At 44.4% G+C, this 10,783-nt stretch overlaps 1 protein-coding gene across 1 annotated transcript in view; it reads right to left on the bottom strand.

Annotated features, from left to right (window-relative positions):
• Positions 1-510: 510 nt before the first annotated feature.
• The window catches only part of LOC138162167 (chitinase-3-like protein 2), a 13,604-nt gene continuing 3,331 nt past the window's right edge, over positions 511-10,783 (bottom strand). Inside the window, exons 5-11 of the mRNA XM_069089230.1 lie at positions 8,765-8,930; positions 8,177-8,301; positions 7,387-7,510; positions 7,112-7,294; positions 6,398-6,514; positions 1,658-1,796; positions 511-938 (exon numbers count right to left, since the gene is read on the bottom strand). Coding sequence (XP_068945331.1) covers positions 511-938; positions 1,658-1,796; positions 6,398-6,514; positions 7,112-7,294; positions 7,387-7,510; positions 8,177-8,301; positions 8,765-8,930 — 1,282 coding nt within the window. The remainder of the gene's footprint in view (positions 939-1,657; positions 1,797-6,397; positions 6,515-7,111; positions 7,295-7,386; positions 7,511-8,176; positions 8,302-8,764; positions 8,931-10,783) is intronic.

The following is a 10,783-nucleotide window of genomic DNA, read 5'->3' as shown; positions in this document are numbered from 1 at the left end:
CAATGAGCATTTCTTAGCCTCATGAGAGGAGGAGGGGTGTCATTGCTAGCCCCCATCATTACACTTCCGGCAAATCACCTTGTTCTCTTTGCCTCAGCTTTGTAACCAATCATGTTGTGACCCAATTTCATGATGTCACCTACCCTGTTCTGTTCTTTGTTCTGTACTCCCCAAAATCTATAAATGGAGAACTGTTTTTGGCATAAACAGAGGTGAGCCATTGACCTCTTACTGACAGGTAGCGTGCCCCTGTTAGTAAATGTTGTTTTGCTTAAAGAACTGCCTCAGTTTACTCTTTTGTAAAATTTCCCTCCCAACAGCACTGTGTAAATGTTGCTGTTATTATGTTGTGACAATAGGGTGACAGAGGGGATTCTTGTACCATGCTTTATTGATTTTAAAAACAAAAGGATGGGCTCAGATGCTTCATGTCTCTGCTCTAACAAGGGGGACTCATCAAACACAAGCAGTTCCAGTCAGGCCCAGGTACCAAGGCTTCCTCTTCTTCATTTACAGAGAAGTATTCTGGTTTGTGGTTGGAGGTAATGGTGTGAAGGTGGGAAAATTGTTAAAAGAAACAGTGGAGTCAACAGGGGAACTACTCTCATTGACAGGGAGAGTGGTAGGATTATCAGGAACCTGGGTAGTTGCTTCCAAGGTGGGGGTGGTCTGGGGAGGGCTGTTACCAACAGGTGAAATGGTAGTATTTCTAGGAGCTGAGGAAGTCGTTTGCAGCAACTGGGAAATAAAGAAGTTGACCCTGAGTGCATCCGGACTGTTGGAACCAAAGGTAGGATTTGGGTTCTCCTCCAAAGTGTAGGAGGTGATATTAAGAGGTACCTGAATTTCTTGCTGAGGAGTAGTCCCTTCAGGAGTCAAGGTGGAAACATCAAGAGGGGGCTGAAAGCTCTCTGAAACTGGAAGAATTAAGAATGGTTCTAGAATAAGAGCATAAAGAGATGGCTGGAATCCCATTTCTGACTGTCCCCCTTCCCAAAGCTCTCACCAAGCAGACTTAGAACTGCATTTCTTAGCCTATAAGGACTCAGCCTTCCCATTCCCAGTCCTTATCCTCCCGCCCTAGGGGCATTTAAGTACACCTCTAACCGAGCTGTGAATGACTCAGAAGGCATCATCCCACTTTTAAAAGCTCCCAACTGTCCAGCTGAACTTCTACCCTTTGTGCTTAACCCATGGCTATGGCCATTCTGATCATACCCTCAACAAGACTCATTTTGTCCTCATGAGTAAATTGGGCCTTTACGCAAAGCATTCCAGGTGAAACTTCTGAGCCCAGAACAGATACCTCCTGAGTAGTCGTACTGGACAGGGCACTGGACAAATGAGGCCTCAAGTCAGAGTGGAAAATGCCATAGTCTGAGGTCCAAAAGGCCTAGATTCTAATCCCAGCCCTCCCACTAACCATATGAATTGGCAAGTGCTTCACCCTTCTGGGCCTCATCTATAAAATGAGATGATTGAACTCCCTCCCCTAACCCCCCACTCCAGCCAAACATATCAGAGCAAATGCAGGTCCCATTGCATGTCTGCTGCAAAACTTGGGTCAACAGGCCTGGGGTTCCTGAGCCTTAGGACCTGAACAGGAAAGGCCCACCTAGGTCCAGATTCCCTTGCTGCTAGATGACATTTTACTTACTGTTGGTAGCCAGGAGGGTGTCCTTTAATGTCTTCACAAGGGGAAAGGGCCCCTGACCACAAAAGGAGCCACTAAAGTCATCTAAATCCAAGGACCACACCATGGCTCCCCCATAGTTTTCGTCCTTTATGAACCAAGCCTGTGAAAGTAAGTGAATGTTAGCCGGCTTACTGTTGTGAGCACTGCGCAGTTTAGGTGCTGTGGGGGAGAGAAAGGAAGAAGGAAACACCGTTTCTGATCTTTGGGAGCCTCCAGGCTGTTTGGGAGACAGCCAACCCCTGGGGAAAGTAAGAGAGCAGCCAGGGAGTCCACTTCTCCCCTTGTGGCATACCAGAAGAGTGAATATGACCTTGAAGGCAAATACAGTACTTACGAAAATCTTTCCTCTTCCACTCCTATGGGATAAGGATAAGTCAAAGTTTCCTTCCCTATCTCAGTCGTTTAAGGATTGTTTTATAAAGTATTCTAAACTCACACACACACACACACACACACACACACACACACACACACACTCACACAGTCCTCTCTCCCTTCTCCCTCACTGGCTCCATGTAATTTTCTTAAATACTCAAGTGAAAGCCAACTTGGCATAACAAATGGAGAGCCAGCCTCTGAAGGAAGACTGGTTCAGGTCCCACCTGTGACCCACATATTGTTTGTGTGGTCCTGAATAAATCCCATGACTCTTTGAGATGCAAGGGTACCTCTGTATTTTGATAGAGGGGACTTCTTACACCCATGAAATCACAGGTCCAGTACAAAATTAAATACTAGAGTCAGAAGAACTTCTCTATTCCTTATTAATTAGCAATAAGATTTGGACAAATTAACCTCTCTGGGCTTCACTTCCCTGGTTGGTAAGTTAATTTGGTACAGGATGACATAGTGGGGAAAAAACCTACTGGATTTGGAGTCAAACTAGGTTTGAATCCCAGTTCTACCAATCACTATCTGTGTTATCTTGGGTGAGTCACTTAACCTTTATAGACATCCATTTCCTGCTTTGTACAATGAGAGGGTTGAACTAGATGTCCTCTGAGGTCTGGCCCAACTCTCCATCTATGGAGATTCTGTGATCATCAAGGTCCCTTCTACACTAGGAAACTTTTGTCTCTGAAAAACCCTTTGCTTTTCTCACTCTCCATTTTCTCCCTCTCTTCATAGCTTCAGCTATGACCTCTATGGGGATGACTCTTAACTTTTCTTCTGTCCTCAACTCTCTTCTGAGTTTCAGTCCTCTACCTCCTCCTGTGTCCTAGACATCTCCACCTGAATGTCCCACCTAAAACTCCATATTTCTGAAACCAAGCCTCAGATTTCCACCTCCCTCCTTTTAATGGTAATATCATTCTTCTAGTCAACCAGCCTGTAAATCTTTATCTCCTCCCTCAAAATAGATGAGTCTTTGCTTCAGGGAGAAGTTGGTTGTTGCTAAATTGCACTGTGCCAATCTCCAGATTCACCCCAGCTTATTCTCTTCTTCCTACTTCATTCCTGATCCAGGTCACCATTCACCACTGTAAACTGCACTGTCACCAGCCCATCCCAGAGATAACTACCGATGGATGCACCGATGGAAAGGTCAGAGTCCAAATAAGGGGAGTTTTTCTCTAGTATATCCTGAATGGATAACTGGGCTGATTTCACTGGAGCATTCATGAATCTTGCTGAAGACACCCTATAATTTCCTGGGGCTCGGTGCAATCAAAACACTATTGTGCACAGATGGGAGCATCTGAAGTACATGATCATGACCCTGTAGAGAAAAGTCCTCTTCCATTTGGACCTTGTGTAAAACATCTCTCATGGGGATCATTTCATTCTTTGTGTTTGGATCCCTAGAACCCAGCACAGTGCAAGGCACATAGTAGGCATTTAATGAACTCTTGTTGGTTGATTGGTTAGTGATAGTGGCAAACACTTTTGGCAGACTTATATCACCTCAGTTTATGCTTCCCTTAGCATGAATAATAGGAGGGTCATTGAATTGAATTCTAGCTCTGCTGTTGCATTAATTAAGGACTCTTTTGATCTTACCGTAGGCATGAGGGACTTCTTGTTGAACGAGAGCCTCCACAGCTGTGTATTGCTATACTAAATCAGTTTTTTTTTTGCTAAAAATATTAATAAACAGCCTATAAATAGGGCAGTGGGATCTTCTCATTAGTCAAAAGTCTCATATGTATAGCACCTGAAGGTAAATCCCTACATAATTCTTAGAAAGGAGAAGAGGAGGAGGAAGAAGGGGAGGAGGAGGAGTGGGAGGATGATGAAGAAAAGGAGGGGGAGGAGAAGGAGGAAGAGAAGAAGGGAGGAGGAGAGGGTGAAGGAAAAGAAGATGGAGAAAGAAGAGGAGGAAGAAGAGAAAGAGATGAAGAATCAGAGGGAGGAGGAGGAGGAGAATGAAAAGGAGAAAAAGGAAGAGGAAGAGACTCATGGGACTGAGGGCCAGCTTGCATTTTTCTTGGTTTCATGGGTAACCATGAAACACACATCATCTAGGGAACAACCTGCCAGGGAAAGGTCTCTGTGTAGTTACCCTGGCTGATCCTCAGACAGCAGACTCAACAACACTCTGTTGCCAGGATTATATTTTAAGCCTTTCCAGTTTCATAGAAACTACCAAACTTTAAGAGTTTAGACTTGATCCTAAAAACAGTCAGGAATAAGCTAGGTGGCACAAGGGAAAGAATGTTGAACCTAGAGTAAGGAAGACCTGAGTTCAAATCTTGATTCAGATACATCCCAGCTGTGGGACCCTGAACAATCACATAATATCTCTCTGCCCTCAGTTTTCTCATCTGTAAAATGGGAACAATAACAGCACCTATCACATAGGGTGGTTGTGAGGACTAAATGAGATAAAATGTGTAATGTACTTTGCAAACCTTATAAGTTCTACCTAAATAATAGCTATAATCGGGGCGGCCAGGTAGCACAGCGAGTAAGAGCACAGGCTCCAGTGTTGAGAAGACCTGGAGATCGAATCCCGGGCTCAGACACTTAGCACCCACCCAGAAACACCTGGCTGTGTAACCTTGAGCAAGTTACATAACCCCAATTGCTTAGGGGCGGCCAGGTGGCTCAGCGAGTAAGAGCACTGGCCCCAGTGTCGGGATGACCTGGATCAAATCCGGGCTCAGATACTCAGCACCACACCCAGAAATAACTGGCCATGTAACCTTGAGCAAGTTACTTAACCCCGATTGCTTTAAAAAAAAAAAAATACTAGCTATAATCATTGTTAGCAGCAAGGGGAGAAGGTGTGCAAAAAGATTTTTAAGAAGGTTAATTTGACAGTCTTTTACAATATCCACTCCAATGTCTCTTTGTGGCATGCAGTTGACCTGGGGCATACGTGTCCTTGGGCTCTCAGCTTCAAACTCAGCTGGCATAGTGTTTGATCATACAGGGTCCATTCAGCACAATGAGGGAAAGGCATTTAAGAAGGATTGCCAGATTTGTGTTAAGTACATGTTACCTAGCATGAATTAGCAGATCTGACCCTCTGCCAGGGCTAGGTGGGGAGGAGAGCAGTTGCTCAAAAACCTTTCATGACTTCCTCACTGCCTAGAGGTTAAAGCCCAGCATTTAAACCTTCCATAACATAGCCCCAGAACTTCATTTCAAATGCTACTCTCCCATGCCAGCCCTCTGATGCAGACAAACTGGCATATTCATTATTTCTCGAAAACTCCATTTGCATGCCTCCCTCTTTGCTCCTGGCCCTCTGCCTGCTTAGCTACAGGCACACAGTACACTTCCCTTTATTACAGAGAAAGACATTGATGTATTTGTGCTGAGATGGAAGGCAGAAAAAGAGGCTAGAGACTGGAGGCAGGTAAGCAGCAACCCATAAAGAGTATCAAAGACTGAGTGACTGCATTCTGAGCAGGCCAGCCTACAGCACAGATGCTTTCATGAATCGCTGAACAAAGACTCTTCCATTGTTCTGAGGAGTCCTGTGTTTGTCATGTGGCCAGCCCATCACTCATCCCAGTGTGCAAAGATCACTGGATGGATGGCCACAGTGCAAAAATGTTCCTTGAAACTAGAGGAAGGAGACAATCCTTTTTCTTAACTCCTTCTTAGCCTAAAGCCAGGCTTGTGTGAAAGCATGAAGTCTGAAAAGTCTATCTTTCATGCCCTCCCAGCTTCAAGTATTAGGTACTCTCCTCCTTCTCTTCCCATCAGGCAGCCTCCTAGCTGTCAGGGTTCCACAGTTGGTTGGTTCCCTATATTCTGACCTCTTTCTCTATTCCCTTACTGCTGTCAAACTTGCTCTCCCACCTATCTAGCTTGGGAAAGGATCAGATCTGTCAATTCACGCTAAGGTGCACATGATGAATAATGGCTTTATATGCTATGCCACAGGTATTTGCAATGTCTTTTGCCCAGGAGCAATACCTTAATCCAAGGGAATGAAACTTGAATTGAGGGGAGGAGAGGTTAGCCATCAGTATCATGTCAAAAGGTGAGAGCAGGGGCTTTTCTGGTACACCCACACCAAATACCATGATAAAAACAGCTGTTTACTTCCCCCAAAACTGTAACACTCCCACACACACACACACACACACACACACACACACACACACACACACACACACACACACACCACTCTTAGAATTGGATTTTAAGTGGAAGTTGGAATATGGAGCACATTGGGCCCAGTTATGTGTCACCAAGAATTGGAGCCCCTGGAAACTTGAGAAGAAGGAAGAGTCAGGTCCTTACTTTGTAAATAAAGCTGCTGACATCATCATAGCCAACCCAGTCATTCTTCGTGTAGGCATAGGAGACTTTTTGCTCCTTAATCCATTTTATTGTGGCTTTCTTGAGGAAGGTACAGATCTGTCAGCAGAGCACATATAAAAGTAGGGTATGTGAATGAAGGATATGAGCAGAGGAGAAGGGTACAGAGGAAGAGAAGGTCTATGGGGCCATCTACCCTCCCCGAGAGGTGAAGCCTAGCCGGGTATGTGTGGCATGAGTATGGTAGAGTGAAGGACACTCATCAAGGGCGTGTGTTTGGGAGTGGAGGGGAGGAAGAAGAAGGAAGGTCTTTAGGACTATCCATTCTCCCCAGAAGGCAGAGCTTAACCAGGTAGTTAGCCAACAGTGATAACCACAGATCCCATTTATATAGCACTTTAAGGTTTACAAAGCCTGTCCTTTCTGATCATCTCTACTCTGTGAGATAAGAAAGGATGAATTTAGAAGCACCTATTTCTATTTCCTCCCCTCATCCCCCTGATCACAGGGCAGAATAAATCATCCCCACTCCTACCTCCAATACACACGTTGGGATTATCCCCAGCATTCCCAAGGTCTCAGACCTCCATCACCTCAACTTCTTTCCCAAGGCACACACACTCAACAGAAATACCCAGCAAGTAGGACTCTCCCAAAGGTATCCCTTGCCCTCTATGGAAGTTTTACCCCAATTACCTCATAGTAAGCCAAAAACCCAGATTCCTGAGTGTAATTCCCAGGGGATGATGGCCCAAAAGCAGGAGCCCCCACTCCATGGTTGGAGCTCAGGATGTCAAAGGTACGTCCATAGGCAGGAAACCCCATGATGAGCTTCTCCGGGGGAGCTCCCTTCTTTTTCCATATCTTCATGGCAACTTCCTGCAGAGGTGAGAACAGATTGCTACTCACTCTTTGTTAGTGGGGGCCCCCATGTCATAGAAGTATGAACTAGCCCATGTCCACCTTCTTACACAATTTAAGTAGTCTACTTTATTTGTCTCCTTATTCATTCCATACAAGGGGCTGTTGTGCCCAGTGACCATTTCCCAACTTCCATGGAAATCATAAGTCAAGACACTGATGTAGTCCAGAAGCCTGGAAAGGAAAGTTATAAAAGAACATTAAGATTTAGCCAGTCAGCTCACATTCTAAAAAAAAGACAGAATTTTTTATCCCAAAGTTATTCCTTTGCTTTCTACCTTTGCTGCTTTCTCCCAATCCATGGCAGTGCATGTGAGGTATCTGCCATACTTTTTCTCCCCATCATTCTATCAGCCTTAGAATTCCCCGTCTTCTATGAAGTCTTCCTGGACTAATGGGTGCCTGCACATAGAGCTCCTGCTTTTCTCCCATTACTCTCCATCCTGAAACACACTCCTCTTATTGGGTAACTGGTATAAGTACCCAATGCTTTTTTTTTTTTTATTTTACATTTTTGGCCCATCATCCATTTGTGCCAGAGTACACATCTTGGATTGCATGCTGCCAGAAGGCAGGAATCAAGTCTATCTGATGTTTTTTGTGTAGAGTCCAGTCCAAGACTTGAATTATAGTAGTGATTATGATGCATTTCAAGATGAACTCCATGTCTTCTCACTGGAAAAGTCTTGGCTATGTAGACAATAAATCTTTTCCTCCTCAACTCTACACACACTCATACTAGGGCAAGCTGGAAGCTTTTCTGCCTTGCCTACGTTCAGGTAACAGCCCTCCCCTGCCATTCCAATACCCTGGCTCCAGCCAGGGTCACTGTTTCCTCACCTTGCAATGGTTGACACATCATAGGCATGGTTGATGATGTTGTAGTCACCAGACACAGCTGCAGTGATCAGCAGCCTACTTTGCTCTGTGTCCTGGGCCTCATTACTGAAGGCAACCAGAAGTTCCTAGAGAGGGGTGACAGAGAGACAAACAGAGGGAGGAAGGTAAAGAGAGGTGAGGCAAGGGGGGTAGGTAGAGAGAAGGAGGTAGATGGAGAGAAGCAAGGCAGAAGAAAAGAGACAAGGAAAGGAGAGACAGAGAGACAAAGAGAGAGAGAAAAGAGGCAATAGTTAGTGAGCCAGTGTCAGAGAGAAAGGCAAATGGAGGTAGACAGGGGAGGAGAGAGAAAGTAGTAGTGAAGGGGCCAGAGGGAAAAGTCATAAGGACTCCTGCCCAGCAGCCCCCCACCCCCATCCCCAAGCATCTTGAGTGTTTATAGTATTTTATTTGTTGCCAGAAAACCCACCATTCCCACCTCCGCTAGTATGGGAAAGATGGTGCTGGCTCAGGAGTCTCCCCTCAGGGAGCTTCTTCTCCTGTGCCAGAGTCTCCCTCTCCCTTCTAACCCCCAGAGAGTGACTAATTTACTTGAATCAAGGAGGTGAATCGGCCACGATCCTCTTTGGGACTGCCCCGAAATGTGGGGTACTGGAAGAAAAGGTCAAGGCCATCAAAGCTGTGTTTCCTCAAGAAGACTATGACCGAGGAAATGAAGGTTTGTCGGTTCTTGAACGTGGAGAGCATCTTGGTGAATCTGTGGGGAAGACCTAGGAATCAGGAAGGCGCCATCCCTACAGGTTCCCTGGATCCCACAGGGTCTCCTGGCTGAACACCAGAGAAGCACCAAGCTGTGGTGACAACAGAAATGGGCAAGGGCTCAAGGGCAAGGGCAGGCTAGAAACTTAGGAAACAAGCAGTCTTTGCTTTGTTTTCCTGTGTATTCCAGGACAGCCTGAGCCCCAGCCCGGCTGCTGAATGAGAAGGTATTTTTAAAGTCTTGTGCTCCCAGCCCTGTAGGTTAAAAAAAACAAAAACGTATAGATCCAAAGCAGGTCTCTGAGGTATCTAGTCCAACCCCCTCTTTTTTACAAATGAGGAAACTGAGACCCAAGAAAGTGAAATAACTTGTCCAAAGTCACACAGGTAGTAAGCATCAGAGGCAGCATTTGAACTCAGTCCTCTGGCTTCAGAACCAGGACTATCCACTATGGCAGACTGCCTCCCAACCAGAAAACATTATTGTTTTAATTATTATAATTATAAATTATATAAATATAATTATAAATTGTTATAATATAATATTTATTACAATATAATATTATAAAATTATATAATATATAATTATAATATAATAATTGTTAAATATAATTATAAATTGTTATAATTTATATTCACACGGCCCTCTGAGGTTTATAGAGCACTCTCCTCATGATAGTAGGGAGTGCATGTATTATGACCTCCATTTTACAGACAGGGAAACTGAGGTTCAAAGATGGACTGCCCAAGGTCAAACAGCTAGTCAGAGTCAGACTCAAAGTGAAGTCTCCTGACCCCAAATCCACTAATCAAGTTAACAAGCATTTATTCAGCACCTACTATGTTCAAGGCACTGTGTTGATCATACAAAGAAGGGCAAAAAACAGTCCCTGATCCCAAGAACCTCACAGTCTAATGAGGGAAAAACATACAAACAGCTGTATACAAATGAGATATATAGATACAGATTATACACACACACATATATACATTTTTATGATAAATTGGAGATAATCAACAGAGGGACTAGCATTAAGGGGATTGGGTGCAGATAGTAAGGTTTTAGCTGGGACTTGGAGGAGGTGAGAGAAGTCAGGTGGCAGAGATGAGGAAAAGAATTCCAGGTATGGAGGGCAGCCAGTGAAAATACCCAGAGTCTGGAGATGGAGAGTCTTGTGCAAGAATCAGCCAGGAGGCCAGTGTCACTGCATCAGAGAGTACGTGGTGGGAAGAAAGGGGGGAAAAGACTGAAAGGTATTAGGGAATCAGGTTATGAAGAGCTTTGAAAGTCAAGAGATTTTATATTTGACCCTAGAGGTGATAGGGTGCCAGTGGAGTGTATTTAATAAGAGGGGTGACATGGTCACACCTTCCCTTTGGGAAGATCCATCTTGAAAACTGAGGAAAGGATGAAATGGAGATGTTTGAGGCAGGGAGATTGACCAGCAAACTATTGTCTCAGGGTGGTGGCAGTATCTATTGCCTCTTGATATAGAATGATATAAAGGTGATATAAAATGAATTTTTTAGTTTATAGGGAACTCCCCAAATGAGGGAAATGCAGGTCAACACATTTCCCTGCAACATAGAGAATTGCCTAGGGAACTAAGAGGTTATGAAATGTGTCTTGCTCAGGGTCACACAGATATTATGTATGTGACAGAGAAGAGATTTGATTTGGAGTCTTTTGACTCTGTGAGTGGCCAACACACTAACTCCACTCTTTTGCTACTGCTACCACCAACAACACAAAGAAGAAGAAGAAGAAGAAGAAGAAGAAGAAGAAGAAGAAGAAGAAGAAGAAGAAGAAGAAGAAGAAGAAGAAGAAGAAGAAGAAGAAGAAGAAGAAGA

The sequence above is a fragment of the Petaurus breviceps genome, unplaced genomic scaffold (assembly GCF_028583685.1).
Source record: "Petaurus breviceps papuanus isolate PSGF00001 unplaced genomic scaffold, PetGlider_PUasm1.0 186, whole genome shotgun sequence".
Taxonomy (NCBI): domain Eukaryota; kingdom Metazoa; phylum Chordata; class Mammalia; order Diprotodontia; family Petauridae; genus Petaurus; species Petaurus breviceps.
Note: the sequence above shows the minus strand (reverse complement) of the source record. Positions and strands in the feature narration are given on the sequence as shown.